Raw genomic sequence first — 23,696 nt, 5'->3', positions numbered from 1 at the left:
AAGGTAGTAAATAGTGTGTCTTCTGAGGAAAATTAATTTCCTCTGGAGAAAGACTGTACAGAAATTTGCTTTTTATATATGCCTTATTTTTCTAATAGAAAACACAAGGAGTGACATGAAGTAACGCTGTGCAGAGGCTCTTAAAGAAACTCAATCCTACCCTGGGTTTTTGCCAAGCTCTCTGAGAAAGGTCAACATACTGAAGTCAAACCATAGCATTTTGCCTGCTCTAGAGGTCAAGGGAAGTGTTGCATACTATGACAAATATGAGAAGTGTCTGAACACTACTTTCGGCTTTAGTTTTCTAGATAACTCTGAGCAGGAGTCTTTTATGTGCACTTTATGTGCATATCCTTTGCCTAAGTATGCCTGTGTACGGCCAGTGGAAATGAATATAAAAAGCAACATCAACTTCTCAAGACAACTTAAATAAAAGCAGCCAGTTCCAGTTGAGCAGGTTTCTCTCATATTTGCAGCTCAGAAGTTCCTATCTCTAAATAATATTTCCCAGGACAAGTTGTTTAAGAGCTTTTATTTTGTGCCCTGAACTAATCTTCCCACAGCCATAGTGGCATATTAGTATAACTTTGAGCTTCCAATCATAGACATGCTGAAAGCATTCAAGCAATTGAAAGCTCATGACTTGCATGCAACCTGAAGGCTTTTTCATTAAAGGGAACTTGGCTTTAAATCATCCTCACTAGCAATAAGTTATGTTCAAGACATTGATTTAAAACTGATTCAAAATGTATTAATCTATATATGCTTAGATTCTGAGGAGGGTGTTTTCCATCTTCTACTTCCCCCGTTCCTCTTCTGTAAACACAGTTACTAAGTTTTTGAAGACATTCATACTCTTTCAGTATCCCAATTACTGAAAGATTTAGTTCAGTCACTATCTAAATACGGAGCATTTCAATCAGCTGTAGCAGCTTCTCACTGCTCGGAGCTAGACCCTGTTGTGCAGAACCTAGGTATTTATGTAAGCGCTCGGTCATCGGCGACCGTCTATTTACAGGGCTTAGTACAGCATGTTACACAGCAGGGCTTGAAATGCCACCCAACCACGTCACTGGAGCTTTGCTTGAAGGATCTTGCCGGCTGCCAAGTATTCCCCGAAACGCGGCGGGCTTTCCTCCTCTTCCCCCCCCCCCCGACCCCCCTAAACTTCGCCAGCGCTGAGCGCAGCTCGGGCGCTCGGTCCTGCTCCGCTCCCCTCCGCCAACCCCCAGCTCCTCCGGCAGCACCGCGGCCGGGGGCCTGCCCGCCGCCTCGCCCCCCCCCCCCTCCTCCCCGAGCCAGCCCTGCACGGCGGGGCCGCGGCTGGGAGGGGAAGGGGCCGACCCGACCCCCCCCCCGCCCCGTCCGCAGAGCCGCCGCCGCCTTCCTCCTCGCCGCCTCCTCCTCCTCCTCCTCTCCCACCCCGAGCTGTGACGGGAAGGGGGAGGGGGCAGGAGCGCGCGGCCCAGGAGCTGAGAGCGCTGCCTGCGCCCCAGGCCGTACCGTGCTCTTCGCTCGCCGGCCCGGGGCGCCTCGCCCGCCTCCCACCGGCGCCGCCACGTCGGGCTGCCCCCACCCCACCCCGGTAACCTCAGACAACATGGCGGCCGCCCGCCCGCGTGACGCCGGTGCCCGCCGTCACGTGTGCGCCGTCACGTGTGCGCCGTCACGTGCTCCGGGAGCACCGGAAGCGGCGCGCCCCAGCGTCCCCGTCGCGCCCGTTCCGCCCCTGCCTTGCCGGTGCCGGGGAGGGCGGCGGCGGCGGCGGCGGCGGCGGCGGGGCCATGGGGTGGGTGCGGGCGGCGCGCGAGCGGCTGAGGCAGCGCGCGCGGGGCGCCGAGGCGCTGCGCGAGACCTGCCGCCAGTACCCGCTCTTCTGCTGCCTCCTCCTGGGGCTGGGCGCCGCCACCCTCCTGCTCAACCGGTAACGGCCGCGCGGGGGGGGCGGTTGGGCGCCGGCCGCGGGCCCCGCCCTGCACCGGGATGGAGGGCGAGGAGGCGGCGGGCCCTTCGCTCAGCGCGGCGCCGGCCGGAGGCCGCGGGTTACCACGCGTGGGTGTTTACTTGTGGGTGGTTTGGGCAGTTAACTGAAGAGCCCAGGCGTGAATCACGCTCGACGACCGGCCACCTTACGGCCCTCCTCTCCCCGGTGCTACGGCATCTTCGCCTCTTTAGCTCGTCAGGGACCCGGCCGGTACTCGGTAACGCAAACTGATGCTTCAGCAGTAAAGGTTGGCAGCTGCCTTTGAAGTGTAGTTTTGGGACGCTGTGGTTTGCTGGCAGGGCTGTTTTGTCGTTCCTAGCCGTGGGTGAGACAGACCGCTGTAGGCTTTTTCGGACTCCTCCACTTTCACGCAGCTGGAGTTGAATTCTCTCGCAAGTGCTGGGGAGGTGGGGTTAGCTTTAGTCTTTGAAGTAGTTGCTGGTTGAGCTACCAACTAGTGAAATCCTGATGTCCGTGTATGTTTTTTTTTTTTTTTAAATACATAAATACTATGCAATAGTGATATTTTTCCACAGAGATTTTTTTTTTCTTTTCTATTTGATTTTAAGGTATCTTCACATTTTGATGATCTTCTGGTCGTTTGTGGCTGGTGTTGTCACATTCTACTGCTCATTGGGACCAGATTCTCTCTTACCAAATATTCTTTTCACAATAAAATATAAACCTAAGGTAAATATGCCTGTTTGTAACAGTAGATACGGATAGTAATTTTTCTCTAATTCTCTTTGCTTTTAAAAATATGGCACAAGTGCAATTGTTATCCACTTTATTAATAACGATTTTACAGCAAATATACTCATATTGTGATTAAGATTTGTTTTTTTTCATATATTTGTGGAAAGTCCCATCAGATCTATGTATGTGCGTAAAGCTTTCTTTTGGGACTATACATGGATGTTATTTTCTAACCGTTTCACTCATCTTTCCCTTTTGGCAATTCAGTATCAGGTGACATGCAATAGTTGAGAAATCATACAATAATCACATTCTCTTTTATTTTATGTTTTATGCTTGTCCTCTGGCTAAGTCATTGCTGAATCTTCACTGTTGACTGTAATCGAACTTCTTTAAGTAAAAATGATTTTCAAAGAAGAAAAAGCCTAAATGAAATTACTATTTTCTGACTTTAGAATGGTGTAATGCCTATTTTCGTAGGACCAAAAGTGTTGTAGTTATAATAGTTGAAAGCTATGAGTGAGGCAAGATTTGTAGAGAAATGTAATGTCTGTTGTGAGAACAGATGATGTACGGGGAGATAACTGGAGAGGTGAGAGAGTATGTTTTGCAAACTTTAAGTGCAAGATGTTTCTGTTCAATTCAGTTGTTTCTCATACTGTGTCTTGCTTTCTTGCTGGGAAAACAATTTTGTCTTTATGCTGTTCAGTTCTCTGTAACTGTATACAGAAAGACAAATTGACTAATCTATCAATATATTAAGAGAGTTATGATTTTGAAGAATATAAATTTGTCCAAATGTTTTCTCTTAGCAATTAGAACTCCCAGAGCTATTTCCCCATGGTCATAGCTGCGCTGTCTGTGGCAAGGTCAAATGCAAGAGGCACAGGTAAGTTAAATATGTGGGACTGGTAATCTTAATATGTTTTGTGCCATGGCAGTAGGAAACTTTCAATCAAATATTGTTACGCTAGGTTTTCTATGTTCCTACAGGCCTGCTTTGCTTCTAGAAAACTATCAGCCGTGGCTGGACCTGAAAGTGCCTTCGAAAGTTGATGCATCCCTCTCAGAGGTAATTGCTGCTTCATTTTTTGAGTTCCATGAAATCCGGTGGGTTTTTTTTTCCTTTTATATCCCTGTTAGACGTGTTCCTTCTGGTCCAGTAGAAGCGAGTCAGATGTAGTTCCTACATTTGTTAACTTGTTTTTGCAAAGGCCAAATCAGAGCATATACTAAGAGCAGGGAGGCAAGATGACATTTGTTTCACACAGATGTGACTGTTTCTGTAATAGCATGCCTAGACCTCAGAAAACGTACGTGATTTGGGAAGTGTGTAGGAAGGAACAGTTATGTTTGCGTCATTAAAAAGCGTGTCTTACTCTGAAAAAGTTATGAATCCTAGCCTACTTAGTCTGTTGAAGTGGAGGTTAAGGGGTGATTTGTTCCAGCTACAAAATTTCTGTAATATATTTCTGTAAGTTGAATGTCTGTTCATAGGTGGTTAAATCATCAGACAAAGCCGTAACAAAATCTTTCAAAAAAAGAAGTTAGTGTGTTTATTCAAAGGACAGCATAATAGCTGTTTTTAATAAGACCCTAACTCAGGAAATGTCTTGAAATAATTTTGTCTTGCTTTGTGCTTTTTAGAAAATAACTACAGAGTTACTTTTCTTTGGGTTCGTGTTTTTTTTTTTCTTGGCTGGCAATTGATGAAATCCCGTGGCAACTGAATAGATAAACTTTTGTCCTCCTTCAGAGCTGGAAGAATACACAGTCAGTTGTGTAGCTTAATCTCATTTATTTAGAATTTTAACTTTGTAGTTCTGTGATTAAAAAAACAAATAAATAGCACGTCAGAGGCGAGCATATTCTTATGTAGCAGCTTCTGCTGTTAACAATCCGTTGTATTAGGTCAGAGCTGCCTTTGCTTGTAGTATAAGCTAATACTTTAATTCAATTGTGAGTGGTGGCGTCTGGGGCATGCTCCATAGCAGAAGTGGCCAAAGGATGAAAACCTTAAGGGAGGAGAGGGAGGGACAGTTGAGGAATGCTTTAAAACACCACACCAGCAACTTGATGACTTCCTTTGGTTTAATGTTGTGACTTTCTCTGTAATTTCAGAAGCAAACTTCTGTTATTTTAAAATTATTGAATCTATTAAAATTATTTAATGTTTTTCTGCAGAAGTTTAGGCCCAAGCGTATTAAAATAGAATATCACTCCATACCATTGAAAGAGATTTATTTTTTTAACAAACTGTTGTTTTAGCAATAACGCATGAAATATTTTTATGCGCTTATATTAGATGGCAAAGGATGTGGTAAATGCTGCAGGACTGGACATTTTTATGTTAATCTTTTTATTTTTTCTTCCTCACCTAAAAGATGCAGTAGCTGAAATGGGAATTAATGCAAAAACAAAAAAAGTTTTATTGTGTGTTATTCATAGAAGAGATATGAATAGCTACCACAGTTATTTTGTAAGACAGATCTTTAAAACGTATCACCACACATTGGCATTTCTGTATTTGTTAGCTGTTACTGTAGTTCTGCTTTTACCGAAGTGTGTTTTTTTTACTTCAATAGCATGTCCCTGGCCCTGCTTTATTTAGCAGCGTCGATATGGCTTTTGTATGTCTATGCTATGCTTCTCATTCCTTTCTTTTCTTTGGGTGCTTAACTAGAAGGAAGTGCCAGACATGAGTTCTGTGTGATCCTGAGGCAGTGAGGCAGGATACTAATCTTTGGTGGACCCAAACAGACTCTATTCATGCACCTGAGTCACTGTTTCCACTTACCTCCTATACTATTTGGAACAAGAAATTTTTTTGCATCTGTTGCCTGTTGCAACTCTTTTTTGCTAGTTAAAAGGGTAGCAGAGGTTCTCCCCACCATATTCCTGCTAATCATTTGACCTGGGGATGCAGCGTTTAATGTGTGCCTGGAATCAGATAGCTTGCTTAGGGTTGGAAGGAGAGATTGCTCTTATTTTCTTTCATAGGCTAATCATACATTAGGGGGAAACTGATACAGTGAGAACTGAATTAAAGTTAATGAGGCTCTTGAAGGAGTGCAGCAGCAGGAATGCTTTTTGAAAAAGCAAATTCTTCAAATTATTTAGAATAATTCTGAGATTTTTGACCGTTAGTTTTTCCCGTTCTTCTTTTGCAGATTGAAGAATTTTAGCAACGTTCTAATTTCCCAATGTTTCTAATTTGAAATAGTCTGAAAGCTTGTATTTTCAAGTGCTTGCAGACTAATTTAATACAAACTTGAATCAGAAGAAATGCAAGTCTTCCTTACAAATGCAGGTTTTTCTATCTTGGATTGTGGTGGCAGTTTGTCCCATTTTACAGTTTCTTAATGTTTTTGCAGCCTTGTTTTGGTTATCTAGCTCCTATAAATGGTTTAAAACAGTAAGGAAAGCCTGTGCTTGACGCTTCTTCCCTCCTTCATTGATAGTTATTGTTATAATTGAAATCTAAACTACCTCAGCCATGGATCGATCAACATTTGATAGTTTGGTCTGTATCCTGCACAAAAACAGTGTAGTGACCAAAGTATAACTTTGTTTGCAGTTTTTTTAAATCTTTGTGCTTTATCTTAGTTTTCCCAATATGTTTTTCATTTTGAATTAGGTATGGTTTCTGTTGGTCAGTTTTAAGTTAAGTGTACTTTTAAATTTTACAGACTGGATAAAGGAGAATTGAATTGTAGCATTGAGTTTAATGAATTTGGTTCTTTACCTACAATGCTGTTATTGCTGTGTGAGGAACAGTTTAGGTTTAACTGTTGCAAATCAAGTCTATGTAATATTTGGAGAAAAAAAAAAAAGCTGACTGGTTGTTCTTGCTCAGCATCGTGAAAGAAAAGGGTTAGTGGAACAGGGTGCTGTCTGTTGATCTCAAACTTTTCATTAATTTTCAGATTCTCAGGTTCTTACTTTTCGTATGCAACCAGAACTTTATCTTTTTGTTAGGTCTAAAAGCAGTTTTAATCTTTCCATGCATTGCTGGAAAATGAATGACAAGAAGTCAGTGTCTTGAATGTGGCTCCTGCTCTTGTGGCAGCACACTGGCCTGCCTTCTTTCTTATTGTGAATGGCTTGTTCTACGAGGTGTGATCTTCAGGATCACAGTCTCTCCTATCTAATTGTACTGTCTTACTGTCTTTTAAGGCTTTTCTTGTACTTTCTACTTTACTTTTCAACTCCTTGTTGCTGGCCAGTCTAATCCAGCCTGGTAGTTCTAATCTGCTACTGAATCGTTCATCACTCAGCTCATAGTTTTTCCTCTTGGGAACTGGAGCTTATTCCATGGCAGTCCACAGAAAGCTTGTCGCAGCAGCAGTAAACTGAATAGCTTGCAGTATTGCATTGTTTGCTAGGAAATAAATTCTCTTTTTCTTTCTTCAGCTGCTGCTTATACTGCTGCCTGCTGCATTTGGTCTTACGCTTTTAATCACTTTGCAATTAAAAATTTTACATGCATTGGGAACCAGTCATTTTACAAAATATTGGAAAAACAAGTAGGCTTTAAGTGAAATGACTCATCATTTATATTTAAAACTGAAGAGTAAAACTGAATAGAAAAAGAAATTACATCTTATTAACTAGCATTCTTTGAGATATTATCATATCCCTTCTGTTGGTTCATGTGAGCAGTGCAAACAGTTGAGCTTGCATGATGTTTCTGATGTTGCGGGACCAGAAGACAGTGCACGTGTCCTACTTTCTCGGTACTTTTAAAGAATGTAGCGGATGGTGCTACAGTTTTTTCTGAGCTACAGAATTGCACGAATATCACCTGCAAGGCTCGTAGAGTTTGTAGGGAATGTCTGTATGGATTGCACACCTTAAATTCCCATTACTGGCAAATAATTACCTAATTGCCTATTATTCCTTGAGTGCTTGTATTTGGGAGCCTAGATGATTTCACATTGTCTCTCTCTTAGTTTCAGTGTTGCATCTTGGTGTAATGGAGCATCATATGTAACTGCAGTGCTGTGCATTTAGAAAATGTGCAGAAAGAGCTTCATAGGACTGCATTCTGCATGTCTAGCACCAAGGCATTTTTTGTTAAGGCCATATAGGTAACTTGAGCTCTAGGAGAATGTGTTTTTACCATTGCTTTCAGCTCTGTCGTGTGGACTTCAAGTGTATTTTAACTTAGTTATCTGATCAGCCTCTGCGTATAGTGCATTTGGGCCCTTAACTACTGGGATCATCCACATGGCTTTGTGCTGTGTAAGTAATACATACAGCCCTACCTAAGTAATACCGTAGAGTCCTAACTTATGGTGTGGACTGGGAAACAGGAGGCATTAGGAGGAACACTGACAATTGCATGAAATGGATCGAGTGGAAGTCAGTTGCAGGGTGAATCTTAAGATCTTATCCGGAAGGTGGGATGGGCCATCAGGTCTTGCATTTTCCCCCGCTTTCCTTGCTGAGGTAATGGACTGCAGGAAGATCATTCTCAGAACCACAAGTTTTTGGCTTAATTAACACTGAGAACAAGGTTGCTTCTTGTTAGAAATGTTCTTTTCTAATAACTTTAGGAGCCTCTGGAGTGTAGGCTATGAGAGCATCACAAGTTACATTAGCAGTTGAAGAACTGAAATAGCAGTGACATGTACCTGATGGGCAGGCTTTCAGCCCCCCGAAATAAACTATCGATAAAAGAAACCTCTTTCAGGAAGAGCACATTATACTCACACTGAGTACAATTGTCTTAAGGCTTGAAGGCTGTCCAAATGCACTTTTCACTCCGAAGAGGAGATGATTTGCTGTAGATGCTGTCGATGGTTGCTCTTGTGGTGGATGCCCTTGAAGTGCAGGGCAAAAGCAGAGGAAGAAAGATAAGGCACCCCCAAGTAGATACCCAATATGGATTTTTCTGCAGGTCTTTCCTCTTCAGAAGCACTTTTTTGAGAGAGCCTGCCATTTGAGCCCTGGAAGAGGGTTATTTTGTAGAAACTTTAAACAAAGAAAAACAATGTTGCACTACCTGTGAGACTGAGGCTTCTAGAATAAGTTGATATTTTATATACTGGCAGTGCTATGGATGGCATCAGGTCTAAAGTACTCTGTTCCATTGCTGTCCGTTAATGGCTGTTAAGGTAGTGTTTTCTCACTCTGGAGCTGGATTTGATCTACCTCCTACTAGCTGAAGATTAGCTTCTAGAGAAGGTTCTGTGAAATGTCCTGATCTTTTCTGTCTTGGGAAGTAAAAAGATCTGCCCTTTCAAACATCCACCTTTAATGGAAATATGACATAGGAGATCAATATGTGATCATATTCAAATTTCAAGGTTTCAGGAAAGCTTTAGTTCTGTGGGATTGCTTAATACAAGTCTTAGGCTGGATGGAACAACCTGGAAAATTCTATTCTTGCTGTAGGACAGGGTGGGAAGAGAAAAAGAAAGGGAGAAAAGACGTTAATGAATTTAGATGTCTGTGTTGTAGACCATGCAAAGTCATCCAGAATAAGAAAGCCTCCTTTCAGAGAGGGTGAGAGGGGGAAAAAAAAAAAAACTCTCCTTGGCTCTTAAAAAGAAAGGGAGGAGGAGGGAAATTCCTGAAATGAAACAACTGCAAAAAGGAGGGTACCTAATTGAATTTGAGTGGACAATCTTCTTAGTAGTGAAGACGGAAAAAGAAAGTGCCATCAACTGCCCAAGTCTAAAATACTGAGGAAATTTTAAGAAGCCATGGTGTTCATCTTACTAAGTATACTTGAGCAGAGCAGAGGCCCTAAAGATAGCACAAATCTGTATAATGAGCTTGAATTCTTGAAGTGTGTACACGCTCAGGGTGAATGCATGTAGCAGCAAATCTTCTTAGAAGAGTAATACTTATTTTTATAAATGGTACTTTTGTTATCCTCTGTTACATTCAGCTTTATTTTCAAACAGATTTTATATTTTTCTTTGAATACTGTGACTTCTTTTTGCAAAACCTTTCCTCTGTAACATATGGCATAACAGCCATATGTTGTGGCACAACGCATTCTCTCTTAATACCCTGATCAGCACTGATGCTGCTGGGAGTGTTGATGCCACTGATCTCCAAAGTAATGACTAGTTGAGGAACAGGCTGTTACGGGAGAAGGTAATACAGAGGATATCTTGGTACGATAGTGAAGGAAAAATCTCAAGCAAATGTCACCCACCCTTTTCCTTTCTCCCATCTTTTTCTTGGCACTGTCTCCAGTTTCCCCCTCCCTCCAAAAGCTTTCTGTTTGCTAATCATCATACAAGAAATGTAAAAGTTACTTGAAACTGTTGCTTCAAGTAAGGAGCGATGCCACAGCTGCGGTTTGGCTCACAGTACACCTTGTGTCTGTTGTCATAGCAGCTGTTAATTGAACAGGGGCTGTCGCCTTCCCTCCTTCCCTTCCAGCTGTGCCAATGAAAGCCAAGCTGAGCCAGGGCATGTGTCTGGCACAGGTGCAACAGTACTATTTCCTCCCAAGGAACCCAGACTTTCCAGCATGGGAAAGGCAACCGTGGGCCTGGCCTGTGAGGAAGCAGGGTGGAAAAGATAGGGTGGAGAGGCTGTCCTGTAGAGATCCATGTACATGGGGATATGCAGGGGCTAGGGATAAGAAACGGAAAGCCATATGTGGGGCATGGGCTTTTAGAAGTACTCTCAAGCTCCAGAAGATGGCTGGACAGTAAGGTGGACTTTAATGAAAGCTGCGGTGCAGGATTTGGAGGAAGAGGAATGACTTTTATAGAAGCTGCTTTTTAGGTTTCTTCTTTTCTTTGCTTTCTAGGGGGAAGAGAGGTGAGCCTACGGTGTGGATTGTAGGGTGAAGGGGAGCCAGAAAAGTTGGAGATCTGGGTGAATAGACGTGGCAGTGTGTCTAAGTGGAGGACGGGTAGCTGTGCATGCATGAGGCTACACACTATAGCAGAAAAGAACGGGGCATGATCTTGAAAAACCAGGGAATGGCTGTTGGAACAAAGATTCCGCTTTATAGTAGTTGCCTAACAGAACAACCATAGCACCATGCTACTGCTGTCTGTAGTAGTAATTGCAGTCGTTTCATGTTGGGATCTGATGAAAGCATCAGTTTATTACTATTTGCACAAAGTACTGTTTATTATGCAAAACGATTGATTTTGCACTAGGACTATATATTTGTACGAGAGAGTTTTATGTTTTACGAATTATATTCTATGAGATTTGAAAGGTGTTTGTTTTGTTTTAATACTTTTAACAAGGATTTATGATAAACTTTATTTTTGTAATGTTATTGTTCTTGTTCTGCACAGGTACTTGAATTGGTGCTGGAAAACTTTATTTATCCGTGGTACAGGTATGAGCTTTCCATAGGAGTTACTATTTTTGAATAACATAAATGTCACTCGGGACACTGTTTTAGAAATAAGCATCTGAAAACAAGCACTTTTTAAGTATAAAGCATTCTTTTAAGTATAATAATTTCATCATGTTGGTGCCTCTTATGTGCAGTAGTACAATTTTTTTATGATTTGATAAATGGAGATTGTTCTGAAATTTGTATTTGATACGGAAAACGCTTTTGGTTTATTCTTTTTTCATATAATCATTTCCTAATAACTCTTACTTGGAGATATACATGACTTGCTTAAATCCTGTGTGAAAACTCAAAAAACTGAAATTTATTTCCAGATCAGAGGTGTTCTTCCAATCTTTCCCATATTTTTTTTGTCTTAAAAACCTATATGGTGAAGTATTTTTAAAAATTGCACTTTTAGTTGATATAGAAAGACTATACTAAATACATGTTGTTGCCTCCTTGTACAGCAGCTTTTGATTTGCTTAATTTTAAGGCTGTGAGTAGTTATGCTGAACTCACTTGAGAAGTATTGTGTAAGTAACTTTAAAACAGTACATAAATAAAAGACAGTGGCCTATATGGAATTTTTTCTGCCTTGTAAATTTATATATGAATATATTATTTCAACATTTAAAAATTAAATTTAAAATGTAATAAAACAGAAGTAAAATAATATTTACCTTTATTCTGATTTTGACTTCTCACTAAACGGAGAGGTTCAGTTTTGTGCTAAAAATAAATTTACACTTCTGTCTTATATTTTACTCCCTTGCCCCTTCCCACCCTGGGTCTCGGTAGCATCTAAAATTTCCTGGGCAGACGTTTTTGCCTGAGTGGATTTTAACGGTGACTGATGTCCGTATGTCTGCATTTATTTTACTTGTATGATGAATAAATACATGGAAGAACCTAACTGCTTCTGCAAACAGCAGAGGGAGCTTGAGCACCATTTGTTGTGAATCATCAATTTGGAAAACTCTGGATTTTTAACTCTCTGATATAGAAAATTAGAGGATGTTCTGCTGAGCTGTTTGATAAAGGAGCAAATGTAAGGGAGCCATCTTCTGTATTGTATAATTTCTTAGTTTTATAATTTCAAATTAAACAGGCTGCTGGGAAATCCATTCCAAGTTTCCGTGTTTTGGACTGGCAAGGAGATTGGTGCGCCACCTGTTACATACACTCATCTCCAGGTTCCATCATAATGGAAGTCTAGAATACACCATATAGTGTGTATACCATAGTAATAGGTGTGATTAGAAGTGCAGTCTAAAAGATGCATGGAATGGTCCTGTACTGTGTCTTTGATTTTCCATGGCTGTATCTCCACATTTGAGCTAACTCCACAAATTCTCACCATACTGATCAGACCTAATAAGCTTTCTGAGAACCTAAAGTTATGGGAAGTGCAGTGAGCTACAGCATAGTATTATCTGAATAATTCTGTAGGAAATAGCTTGTTCCTGAAAGGCTTATTAGTTACAGCTTAAGACTAGTAATGAATGTCAAATCTGATCTCATTCCCTGTAATGCCATTTGGATGTTTTCGTGCTTTCCTGTATTCCCAGGAACAGCAATGCAGGGAGGCCTGAACTATGTGCATACGCAGCTACATGAGGTTTGTGCTGTAGAGCATATTGGTTCTGGCTTTTCCATTAGGGGTACCTGCATCGTTTGCAAAGCTGATCTGACCGTGGAGATAGGACAGTTATATTCATGAAATGTTGTTCCTGAGCTTAAAAAACCCCACTGACCCCAGCTAATTCTTCACAGAGCCAAAACAGAAACCTCTTCATCCAGACTGCGCTTATGCAGCAGTGTGGGTGCTAACCACCACCAGCAGCAATTCAGACTTATCTTTTGTCAGCCTAATCTGACAATTTTTGCTGCTTTCCTTTTCAGAAACGTCTGGGCACGGTTCCTTGTGCCAGCTGACCCACTTTCAAGTGAATGCAGTTTATGCAGATTTTTTTTCCAGTGTTCTGCCAGCTGATGCTGTCTTGCAGCACCCAGCACACTCTGGAAATCAGAAAGCTAATACTACATGTCTCACTCAGAAGCAGAGGCAGTGGATGCTTACGATGAATCTTTGTTGTGACATAAAATCATAGAATTTACTGCTCCCAAAGTAAAGTGCTGTGAGCAGGGAAACACTATGCATGTTAAGTTTGTTTCATTAATACACTGTGTTAGAATTTGTGATACTTATTAGTAGGTTAAAATTTAGAGATTACTGAGAATAACTCATATTAATTTAAGGGAATAGAGATTAGTAAGTAAAATGTAGCGAAATATGTACTTCTGTCTACATGCATTTTTGGCTTGCTATTTTTCAAAGTATTTACACCAATCCCATTTCAATATTTAGATTTTAAAAAAGTTTCCAACTATGTAAGAAGAATAGCGCATAGTTGTAAGGAATCAAAGTTTACAAAGCTTCAAAATACCAGTCTTGAGTCGATTGCTTATACCTTGTGCTATACAAGAAGGCTAGGTAAATGTTATTTATGCTGAATTATACCTCATTTTAAATAGGTGAGTTTAAAGTTTGAATGATTCATTTTATGCCTGCTGAATTTTTAGGCCACTGATGACAATGTAATGCCAGTTCTCTGAATTCTAATGTAATATTAGTAATTGCCACATTTTTGTAATGTATTACTGTGAAAACTTTTTCCTTCATAATGACTAAAAAAATTTTGGACATAGAATTGCTTCTATTTTAAATGCAAGTAGTATAATTGAAAAATCAGGAGTTGTGGTGAGTTACAAACCACAGCCTTACAGTTTTTTTCAGGTTGCAGCTTGTTTTCTTAATCTTTGAGATAAGAGTTGGCCAGATTTCATAAGGATAATTGTCAGTTTAAAAAATTCCCTTCAGTATTTGTATTTGGTTTCATTTACAGTAGATCCCATAAGACATCCCATGTTGCATGCAATAGCAATTGAGTGTATCTTTTTGGAGACGTCTGACTGAGTAACTGTTTACAATTAACTGACTAAGCCTTTTTCTTTTAGCAGAAAGAAAAAGGCTTATCTCCATTATACTTACTGTTGTGTTTTTAAGTTCTTCCTCAAAAATCCTGGCAAAATGCAGTCAGTTTTTAAAATATTTCTAAGCAAGTTGTTTGGACCTTCCATTGTGTCACTGGAGATTTGGGATTTTACAGATTCTTAATGTTCTTTTAACCAGTCTTCAGCGTGCTGCCGATGAAAAGAATGTCTCTGTAAGCCCACGGCATGTCACGAAAGTACGTGCCATAAAGTCTTGTCCAAGTAGAATCAGCCAAAATGCTGGTTATCCAAGTGTCAATAAAATAACAACTTCTTGGTCCAAAGTACTTCATTTATCTTGTTGTCTGTCAGATATTAATAATACAACCATACAGTTTGTTTGCTAATCCCTTGGCTGCTTTTGGTAGTATAGAACAGTATTTGCTAACTGTTTTGCTTTCAAAATGTCAACCGCTTATCTTAAAACAAACCAAACTGCCCCCTATAATATTGTTGTCTACATATGATTAGCTGTGGGAGGATGGTTGTGTGCCTTACAGGAAAGCAGGCTACTTTCTTTGAGGTGCTTTTTTTATGCAATTAGTTGTATACTTTGACGATCAGGTCACCAGTAGTTGTAGCTAACGGTTCACCTTCGCTGTGTGTTTGCACACTATATAACCCAGGCTAACATTACTTTAAAAAAAAAAAATGGATGCTGAATAATGTAATATGATGTTATGGGCATAAGATGTTCAGTATTTTTCAAACATACTGTTGTATTTTGTACAGAAATCTTTCAAATACACATGGCGGTTGCATTTAATACAAATGCAAACCCATGCGTTATTGAAAGCTGTAATGGCTTTTACATGTGGTCGTTAGCCAAAGTAGGATCTAGCGTTCTTTGGTGTATCGTTGCTCTGTTGTTACAATACAGTTTTATCGATATCTTTGCTCATATCGTAATGTTCGTATAGGCTTAAATGCTGGTACGTCTTTATTCTTTCTATTGCGTTTTGAAGACTGCTGCTGTTACGATGTTATGTTTTTCCACTCAAGTTCATTGCGTTTTCTAAGACATATATTTATCATTTTCATTCAGTTTATTTAAAAACGACATGGAGTTAGTTGTTCTTCCTTCCTTAATTAACTTAACATTTTTTTACGTGTTTTTTCACTGAACGTATGGTGTTGCAGCAATTGGAAACAGGAAGGCCAAATTAAAAGTTAGATGAAGTTTTGACCGAGTGATTTGGGAATCTGTTTCAAATTCTTTAATTTTGTTTGTTTCCCAGCACTAACTATATTAGTTTCAATTCTGTTCCAGCCGGCTATAGATTGAGTTTTTTCATTTTGTTTTCTGTATGAGTAATAAAGAGTTTTAAAGCTTATGCTGCAGTGAAGCTAGATCAACTTTTCAAAAAGTGAATGTTGTCATTATCATGTTTTAATTTTTCTATATATAAACCAATTTTTATCAGTTTCCTGTGTTGCTTTTTTTTTCCTTCTAGGAAGTGGCTATCTCTGCTTAGACAAGAAATAGACCCACCTTTTGGGAGGAGGGGGGAATATAATATGAAATGGCATCTAAGTATTAGAACTTGTTGGAAAAAATACTGATGCAAGTTTTCTGTTGGAGGAGGCTCAGCTGAAATACTAGGGAGGTATTCTATTTCATCAGAAGTTATATGAGAAACTACCAATCCTGTAGTAAAACTTAAACAAAAAAAAGTTAACATAGCCAAATCTATACCTGAAACAGAACAAAATTATTTGAAATCTTGGAATGCAGAATGTCTTGGAGTCAGTATTATGGAAAATTCCAGTTTCGACTAGCTTAATTGTAACACATGCTTGCAGTACTTCTTTTTCCAAAGGCCTCGCAGCTATTAATTCAGATCTCTTCATGCCAGTGAATGAGGAAACAGTCATTGTTTTAATATATGTGGAAACTGAGTTAGATGATGTTATTTTGTCAAAATTAGGCAGATATTTATTATTAGAGCATAAGTCGGTATATAATTGCAAGTTACATTCAGACATTTTCCTTAAGCCATTGTTGCATGCACAGACATACTGGAAATGCAGTTTTTTTGTTTTGTTTTCTCTCAAATAGGCAATTGATCACACTATAGTCCCCCTCAGTGGCTTTCATTTAGATTAGTATCTGTAGAAATGTCACCACTGAGCGCTCTTAGTCCAGCTTTTACTAGTGCTGGATGTGTAGTGATTGGATTAATATAAAGAAATTATTTTCTTCTGTTTTCTTACATGACTTTTTTTATACCTCTGCAGAAATATTACTGATGATGAATCCTCTGTGGATGAACTGAGAGGCACGCTGCGTTTTTTTGCATCGGTGTTAGTTCGGAGAATACACAAGGTAAAGTGGCTTAAAGGTATTAGCGTTTTTCCATCTGAACGTCTGTAACAAAACAGTTTTTTAATTATTTTGTAAATGACGATTCTAAAATCAATCTTACAGCCAGTATAGGCAATTTTCTAGGAAGTTTCCTGTTGCACTTATCTGTTCCCTCCTTTTGGGGCTTAATCTATTCCTGGTTGCCAACCGTCTTTCAAGGTTCTTGCAGGTGAAGATCTTTCTGATAGCAGTGCAAGGCATTTTTAAAACCTTGGAATGATATTTGAGTTGTCTTTTAGTAGCTTAATTCAAATAGAAATAATTTTGAGAATAAATGAAGAATTATTAGACAACAGTTAGCAGCGTACCTGTCTTCGTGGGTTCTCGTTCCTTCGGTTCTTGGAATACAGTAAAGGTCCTTATATTGTTTATAGGTAAGAGACTGTAAGTAAGTGAATAGCTTGCTGTAAGAATTATAAAGATGACTTGCATACTAATCTGATTCTTACAAAAAGTTCTGAGAACTAAATTTTAAAGATTCAAGTTACCTGATAACTGTGTTTAATATATTAGCCTATACACCTTGATGGTCTCTGGTAAAGTGCTTCAAGCCTGTTTTACAGGAGCTGCTTCTAAATTTCTGGCTGTTCTAAATTTCTGGCAGGAAAAGATGCTAACTCAGTTTCCAGATTTACTCAGTGTTTGACCCCTCTGTTGGAGCTGCTACCATAACTGTGTGTATGACTTCTTTCCCCTCCTTAGTAACAGCAGTATTTCCTGAGCTACAAGTTGTAAATGTTACTCTATCATGACTGATTAATAGCCTGATTCTGTCCTTGCTGTGTATCAAATCCAGATGACTTTCTTGTTTACTGTAACTCGGGCATGTTGCTTTTAAAGTTAATGTGGGGGAAAATAAGTAAATGTTCTGGGTAGTGCAGACGTGATGGAGATGTGAAACTGAAGTAAATCTTTCAAAGTGAAAATATAGAGCAAGTCTTAAAATTTAATTTGTAGTTCTAATGCATGCAGTTGTTACTTGAAATGTGTGTAGATCTAATGTTGATCTAGAAAAGAATGCTGTTGGGACTGTGCCTCCTTTATTGATCTTATAATAAGATATCAGTTGTGATATATCAGATGAGCTGTATCATCTTTTACCATCCAGTCTGAATTTAAATAAAGTACTAATTTGCCGTATCTGCCTTAGTCAGTAGCAAAGTATACAGAATATATTCAGTTTTATGTATCTGACTAGAGAATATATGCAGCAACAGTTAAAAGACGTTCTAACTGTTAAGGTATTAATCATTGTCGGGGGAGCTACAGAAGCATAAAGAATATCACTAAAGTGTGTTTTTCATTAGACATGGTTAGATCTATTTGTATATATCCTATGTAATAATGTAGTTTATTTTGTCTCTGTATGAAGTTCTATAAATACTTCCAACAAAATGATACTCATAAAAACTTTGTATTTTGGAATAGAACTGAAATTTGGCATGCTCGGCCATGCAATAGTGTGATATTTCATGCTGTACTATACTTTTCAAGTATAGGTCATAATTTTTCTGCCAAGTGAAATGTTTGTATGCATGCACATACCCCCCCCCACCCCGTCCCTGACTAAGGCAGCCTGAACTAATAGCTATGATTCATATACTAGTGCAAGTATGCTTATAAATGAGAGTAGATATGCAAATTGAAGAATCTATGCTTATTAAGACTTAAAATTACAAACTGCTTCAGAGAGAAGAATCTTTGGGGGGGATTATTTGGGTCCAACAATTTCCTTTCTTTTCTGTTTAAAGTTACCTAGATTTTTTTTTTTTTTTGAAGTGTGGCTATTTGAAAAAAATAACAAGCACCTAAGGCCAGTCTGCTCTTAAATAGTATCAAAATGCTAAATTACTCTGTTTGGGGGGTGGGGGGAAAGGCTGGGCTTCAATGTGTTTTAGAGTTTTCTTGTTCTGGCCATGTCTCGTTTGGATTGGGTGTGTTTAGTTAAGGGAAAGTGAAAGGATTTTCCTTTATACGTTGCAGTGCAGATGGCCCTGCATTTGATTTTTTTTTTTTCTTTTAATGATAAGATTCTAGCATGATGTCTATAAACATTTGCTTGCTGTGCTCTTGGACTTTGCTGTGCAAGAATAAACACTCCCCTCTCCCTATGTTTCATAAGAGACTTCTGCTTTATTAAAAGTAGTACTGAAATGTGGGTCCCAAATGACAGGGTTTTGCATTTATGAAAAAAAGCACCTAATTTTTTGCATACAGACAGGAGCTGACCTGAGTTTAGTTACTTTTAGGTAGTTCTAGTCTGTGGTACCAGCTTGTCTGAGCTGGCCTGGTAATAGCCGTACATACCTCAAGTGCCACAGGAGACTATGCAGGAATATATGCTATTCTTGTACCAAAGAACAGAAACAGCTCACTGGGCTCTGGTGGCCTTTGCAATTACACTTTCTCTGTGCTTTTCTGGCAAGATGTACGTTTATGCTTCTGAAACAGAAATTTAAGTACTGAAACAGTACTTATGGTCTTCATTAGACTTAGTCTTGATGAGGGGTAAACTCTTATTAGGAAAGAAACCTTAAGTCCAGAAGTCTTAAGTTTTGAACACCTAAAATTGGTTGTGTCTACCTCTCTAAGGCATCTCTTATTCTTGCTTGAAGTAGAGAGCATACAATGTTTAACTCTGTTTCAAGGTAAGTTTCTATGCAAGTTCCTACATCTGGGAAGGAATACCTTGAAACTATGCAGGCTGGGGACTGACTGGCTGGAAGCAGCTCTGCTGAGAAGGACATGGGGCTCAGAGTAGACAGCAAGCTGAACACGAGCCAGCAGTTTGCATTAGCGGCAAAGATGACCAACAGTATCCCATGGTATATTAGGAGCGGCAGAGCCAGTTGATTGGGAGTTGGCACTCTTTAGACTGCATTTAGAGTACTGCATCCAATTTTGGGCCCCCAGTGCAAAGAGGCATTGATAGAGTGGTGTGAGTTCACCTGAAGGTCACCAAGATGGTTGGGGCTGGAGCACTTGACCTGTGAGATGGTTGTCGCCATCTTTATAGGTTTTCAAGACCCAACTGGATACAGCTCTGAGCACCCTAGTTTGATCGCACAGCTGACCCTGCTTTGAGCAGGAGGTTAGGCTGGAGACCTTCTGAGGTCCCTTTGCACCTGAGTTATTCTGTACTACTTTCATTTCTGTAATCACGGAGGAAAGTATAAACATAGGAATCTAGCTAATGTCTTTGATTAAATAATGCGTACAAAAATCATACAAAAAGTTGTTTTTTATTTTTCATTCAGCTTAGGAACAAGGACCATGTGATATGCATGTGGTAGTGTTGTTGGCACTAACGGTGGTCTTGACGCATAACTCAAGAATCTCTCTTGGTTCTTCTGCCGTCATCTGAGTTGAGACGTGTCTACCTGTATATGGACAGAGAGGAGCGTTTCGTTTTGCCTTTAGTTGTTATTGATGTATGATTCCTGAGCGGAAGGTACACAAGGGCTAGAAACAAAGTGCAATTAACTTGCTTTTGTGAGCAGTCAAATCTTTAAGTAGAACTAGACTTCATTTACAATGACTTGGGAATCAAGCTGCATTGCTATAATTATTGCAATGGAAGAATTGCCGTAAGAACCAGTTGACGGTAAATGTGTTAACAATACTGTTTATGACACAGTTGCCAATGTTGTTGCATGCCTTGTGCAGAAAATGGGTATACTGTCAGTTTTTCTAGAGAATTCATTTGTTGTTTCTAGAGCATTGATTTTATTATAAGGGGGTCATGTAGGCAAATTAGTATATTTGGTTGTTTTCTTGAATAAATTTTGAGGAAAAAAATAAAACAATTCTATCTCTGTTTTGGAACTTCTCTTTAGGTGGATGTCCCAACTGTTGTAACAAAGAAAATGCTCAAAGCGGCAATGAAACACATAGAAGTAATAGCCAAAGCCAGGCAGAAAGGTACTGTAAAGTCATATAATGCTTTATCGATTTAAAATGACAAGTTTATTTCTACATGCTTGTCATTATATTTCTTAACCTTTTCATCCTTACTGCCTTCCCTTTCAATATATATATATATATATATTTTTTTTTTTTTTTTTTAAAAAGTGTTCTTTTTGCATTTTATCTTCTGGAGATAGCAAAGACAAATAGGAAATAAGTTATGATACAAATAATCTCTCTGTTTTGAAGTTCAGCATTCAGATATCCCCATAACTTTGCAATTCTTTTTTTTCTCTCTGTGTGGTAAACAGGAACGTATTTTTCTTGTCTATTCAGAGCAATTATAACTGAAATTATTTGCATGCTTGTTTGTACCTAATAAACTCACTGCACTGTAACTTTTACAGCCAGAATGATTCCCCATCCGTGAGTTACTATATTTTAAAAAGAATGTAATTGGAGTTATTGAAGAATCACTGGAGAAATATGAGATGCTGGCAGTAGTAGCTGTAGGCACAGCTGCAAAAGTGACATACCAGCATTTTGCTAGTTCTTCAAAAGAATTTCTACTCGTTTAAACAGCACAGGGAGAAAAGGAATCAAAAAACCCTAACATATTAAGAATGCAAATATTTAATTTCACATAAGGCTCTGGTTCTTCTTTAGAATTCTGATTATGTGCAAACTGAAATGTTTCTGACTTGATGACGCTAATGTGAGCAGGTAGTGGAGTTATTTACTGTATTGAAAAGTTTTATGTTTATAAACAATGGTCACATTTTGTATAGTAGCATATTTAATCCTTATCCAAAATAAAAATATCTTCTCGAGCTTAATGTAAGAATGTTATTAAAACTGCACTTTGAAAGAATACTTGCAAAATAGAGCACTTGCTGTTGGAAAATAGTTACCTTGATTTTCCTCCCCTTCCCCCACCCCCGCCCCATCCCCGATACTGGCTGTGTTCCACAACACTATCTGCTAAATCTGGTTTCATTCAACTTTTAAGTGTAGATGTTTACTTTCACTGGAGTCATGAACTTTTCCTCCCCACCCTCAGAATATCTCCTTGATATACATAAATACATAGTTATTTGACTTTTGGAAATTGTTACTGATCATGTGAGTAGTGGGTATAATGAGACATCCTGTGAGCAAATTAGATCTTCTTTTCATGGCACAACAAAAGGTTCAGCATATTAGATTATCTTGCAGTGCTGTTTATGCCCAATTTCATACTGCCTTTGATTTCTGTTAAGGAGCTGGAAACTTTTTTTTCCTCTTTGTCTTTTTTCTTTCTATCAGCAAAGAACTAGATTTTCAGTGCATGGCATCACAGTATATTTTTTAGTGTTTTCAAGGAAAAGAGTTACTCCCTGAGGGCAAATAAATGAGGTGGTAGCTCAAAATGACTTCTTGTGACAGAGCTTTCTAGCAAGTGTTGTTAAACAAGCCACCTATCATATGTGGTTCAGAGGTAGCTTTCAGGCCTTGCTTTGATTACTGACTGAGCCTAGCCTTTCCTGTTTGTTTACTTTTGTATCCTTTTTAAGTTGATTGCTCTAGGGGGCCTTTCTTTTCCTTCTTATTCTTCTTTCCTATACTTCTGCTCATAATTCCGTAGTTCTCCTCGTAAGTCCTTACTATTTGCACAGATACCTCCATGATTCAGTATCTGCCATTGCCAGAATGCATTTCCCTCCTGTCTGCTTTTAGTGACACCAATCGGGCAGATTTTATCGGGTAGTATACCTTCCTATATGCCACACCAGCCAATATAGTTCTTGATTGTGAAGTACATGCTAACTGGCTTTTGTACTAAGTTCCATATGTTAAAAACAAGCTTTAGCCTTCTAATTTACAGATATGTTTTATGTGCCTAACCTATGCTTAGGGGGGTTCTTGATGTGGAGTCTGTGCTGGATTGTTAGTACAGCTAGGTGTGAATTATTACAGCTCAGTTCTTGCACTTGAAGTGATTTGAAGGAATGTAAAATAGTTGCTGCTAATTAATATGTAGAGTTTTTAACTTGATAAAGCAGATATTCTTAAGATATAGCCAAATAGCCAAACAGCTACTTGTATGAGGCAGTATTCTTGCAGATTCCCATGCTGATTTTAGTTTGATTTGTACTGTATTTAAAAGATACATTGCTTCATGTTTGTTTCTAAATGTTCTAAGCAGGAAACAAATATAACACGACAGAATAAATATTTAAGTTTTGTATTGTAGGCAGGTCGATACATAAAAGCCCAGTAGATGGTACACCAAGGAGAAGCTCAGGCAAAAGCAAGTAGAGGCAGGCTTTGGGAAGCAGTTTTTTAGAAGAATCAAAATGTTGAGTTCTTCAATAATTATGAATAAAAAAACATTATTGAAACCCTGCAAATTACGATTATTTGGTGAAGGAATTCTTATTTCTGTGTGAGGCTTAATTTTTACCTAGCCAGACTTCCAAGTCTAAGCCAAGGTAGTTTTTTGAAGTTACTACATTGTAATTCTTTGGCAGTTGTACATGTGCTAGAAGTATTAACTTCTTAGCACAAACTGAAAAGCAATCTCCTCTTGTTTCGCAATAAGAAAAAACTGGAACAACTTTTAATTCTGTTTTTTACTTGCAGTGAAAAATGCAGAGTTTTTGCAGCAAGCCGCTTTAGAAGAGTATGGACCAGAACTCCATGTTGCTTTGAGAAGTCGAAGAGATGAACTTCACTACTTAAGAAAACTTACTGAACTACTTTTTCCTTATATTTTGCCCCCCAAATCAACAGACTGCAGGTATAAAAAGTATTTAGCGTTGTATTTTTTTTAAAATATCTGCATATGTAGTGCTCTTCTTTTGGAGAGTGAAAGAGTGAATACCAAAGACACCCTTAATTTGGAATTTTTTTTTTTTCCCTCTGTAAAAATCAAGCAAATGAAGTACATACACAACAGTGAACTCCTACATAGTATTTTCACTGGTTTTATTCCCTGCTGGTGTTGATATGTTGTGTACACAGAAGCCTGCTTTCAAGTCCAAGAGAACTTTGGGAGAATGTTGAGGTAGATGATTCAAGGGAGTAGAAAGTCTAAACTTTTCAGAGGACTGTCAGGTGTCCCTGGCCATACTTACATCCACCTTTAAACTGTTACTGCCACCTTCTCTTCCTGTTTGGAAGTTCCCTCCTTCTGTGTAATGGTGGTGCTGGTTGCTTCCTCCTTTTGTGCAGTAGCTTGTTGGGGCTAGTCCTTGCTAGAGAGTAGGAGACCAGAATGCTAGTTTTCTTCTAGGTGTGTACGATTTTCTCCATCTTATCCCTTTGGTTGCATGTTCAAGGCTAGTGTTAGCCCTTTGTATATGAGGTGTGTGTTGTTTTTTCTT

General features: G+C 39.1%; 1 protein-coding gene across 12 annotated transcripts in view; it reads left to right on the top strand.

The window, feature by feature from the left end:
• The window catches only part of SNX14 (sorting nexin 14), a 65,730-nt gene that overhangs the window by 6,157 nt on the left and 35,877 nt on the right, over positions 1–23,696 (top strand). For 4 of the 12 annotated variants that reach the window (XM_068937701.1, XM_068937699.1, XM_068937702.1 and 1 more), the window contains exons 1-8: positions 1,760–1,924; positions 2,554–2,674; positions 3,493–3,569; positions 3,674–3,752; positions 10,960–11,003; positions 16,299–16,386; positions 20,262–20,346; positions 22,954–23,110. In XM_068937701.1, coding sequence (XP_068793802.1) covers positions 1,785–1,924; positions 2,554–2,674; positions 3,493–3,569; positions 3,674–3,752; positions 10,960–11,003; positions 16,299–16,386; positions 20,262–20,346; positions 22,954–23,110 — 791 coding nt within the window. In that variant the 5' untranslated portion in view covers positions 1,760–1,784. Of the gene's footprint in view, positions 1–1,683; positions 1,925–1,970; positions 2,232–2,553; positions 2,675–3,492; positions 3,570–3,673; positions 3,753–10,959; positions 11,004–16,298; positions 16,387–19,682; positions 19,877–20,261; positions 20,347–22,953; positions 23,111–23,696 lie in introns of those variants that run through there. The other 8 variants (XM_068937703.1, XM_068937706.1, XM_009668328.2 and 5 more) reach the window with 8 other exon arrangements.

Source organism: Struthio camelus, chromosome 3 (genome assembly GCF_040807025.1).
Source record: "Struthio camelus isolate bStrCam1 chromosome 3, bStrCam1.hap1, whole genome shotgun sequence".
Classification (NCBI taxonomy): Eukaryota; Metazoa; Chordata; class Aves; order Struthioniformes; family Struthionidae; genus Struthio; species Struthio camelus.
Note: the sequence above shows the minus strand (reverse complement) of the source record. Positions and strands in the feature narration are given on the sequence as shown.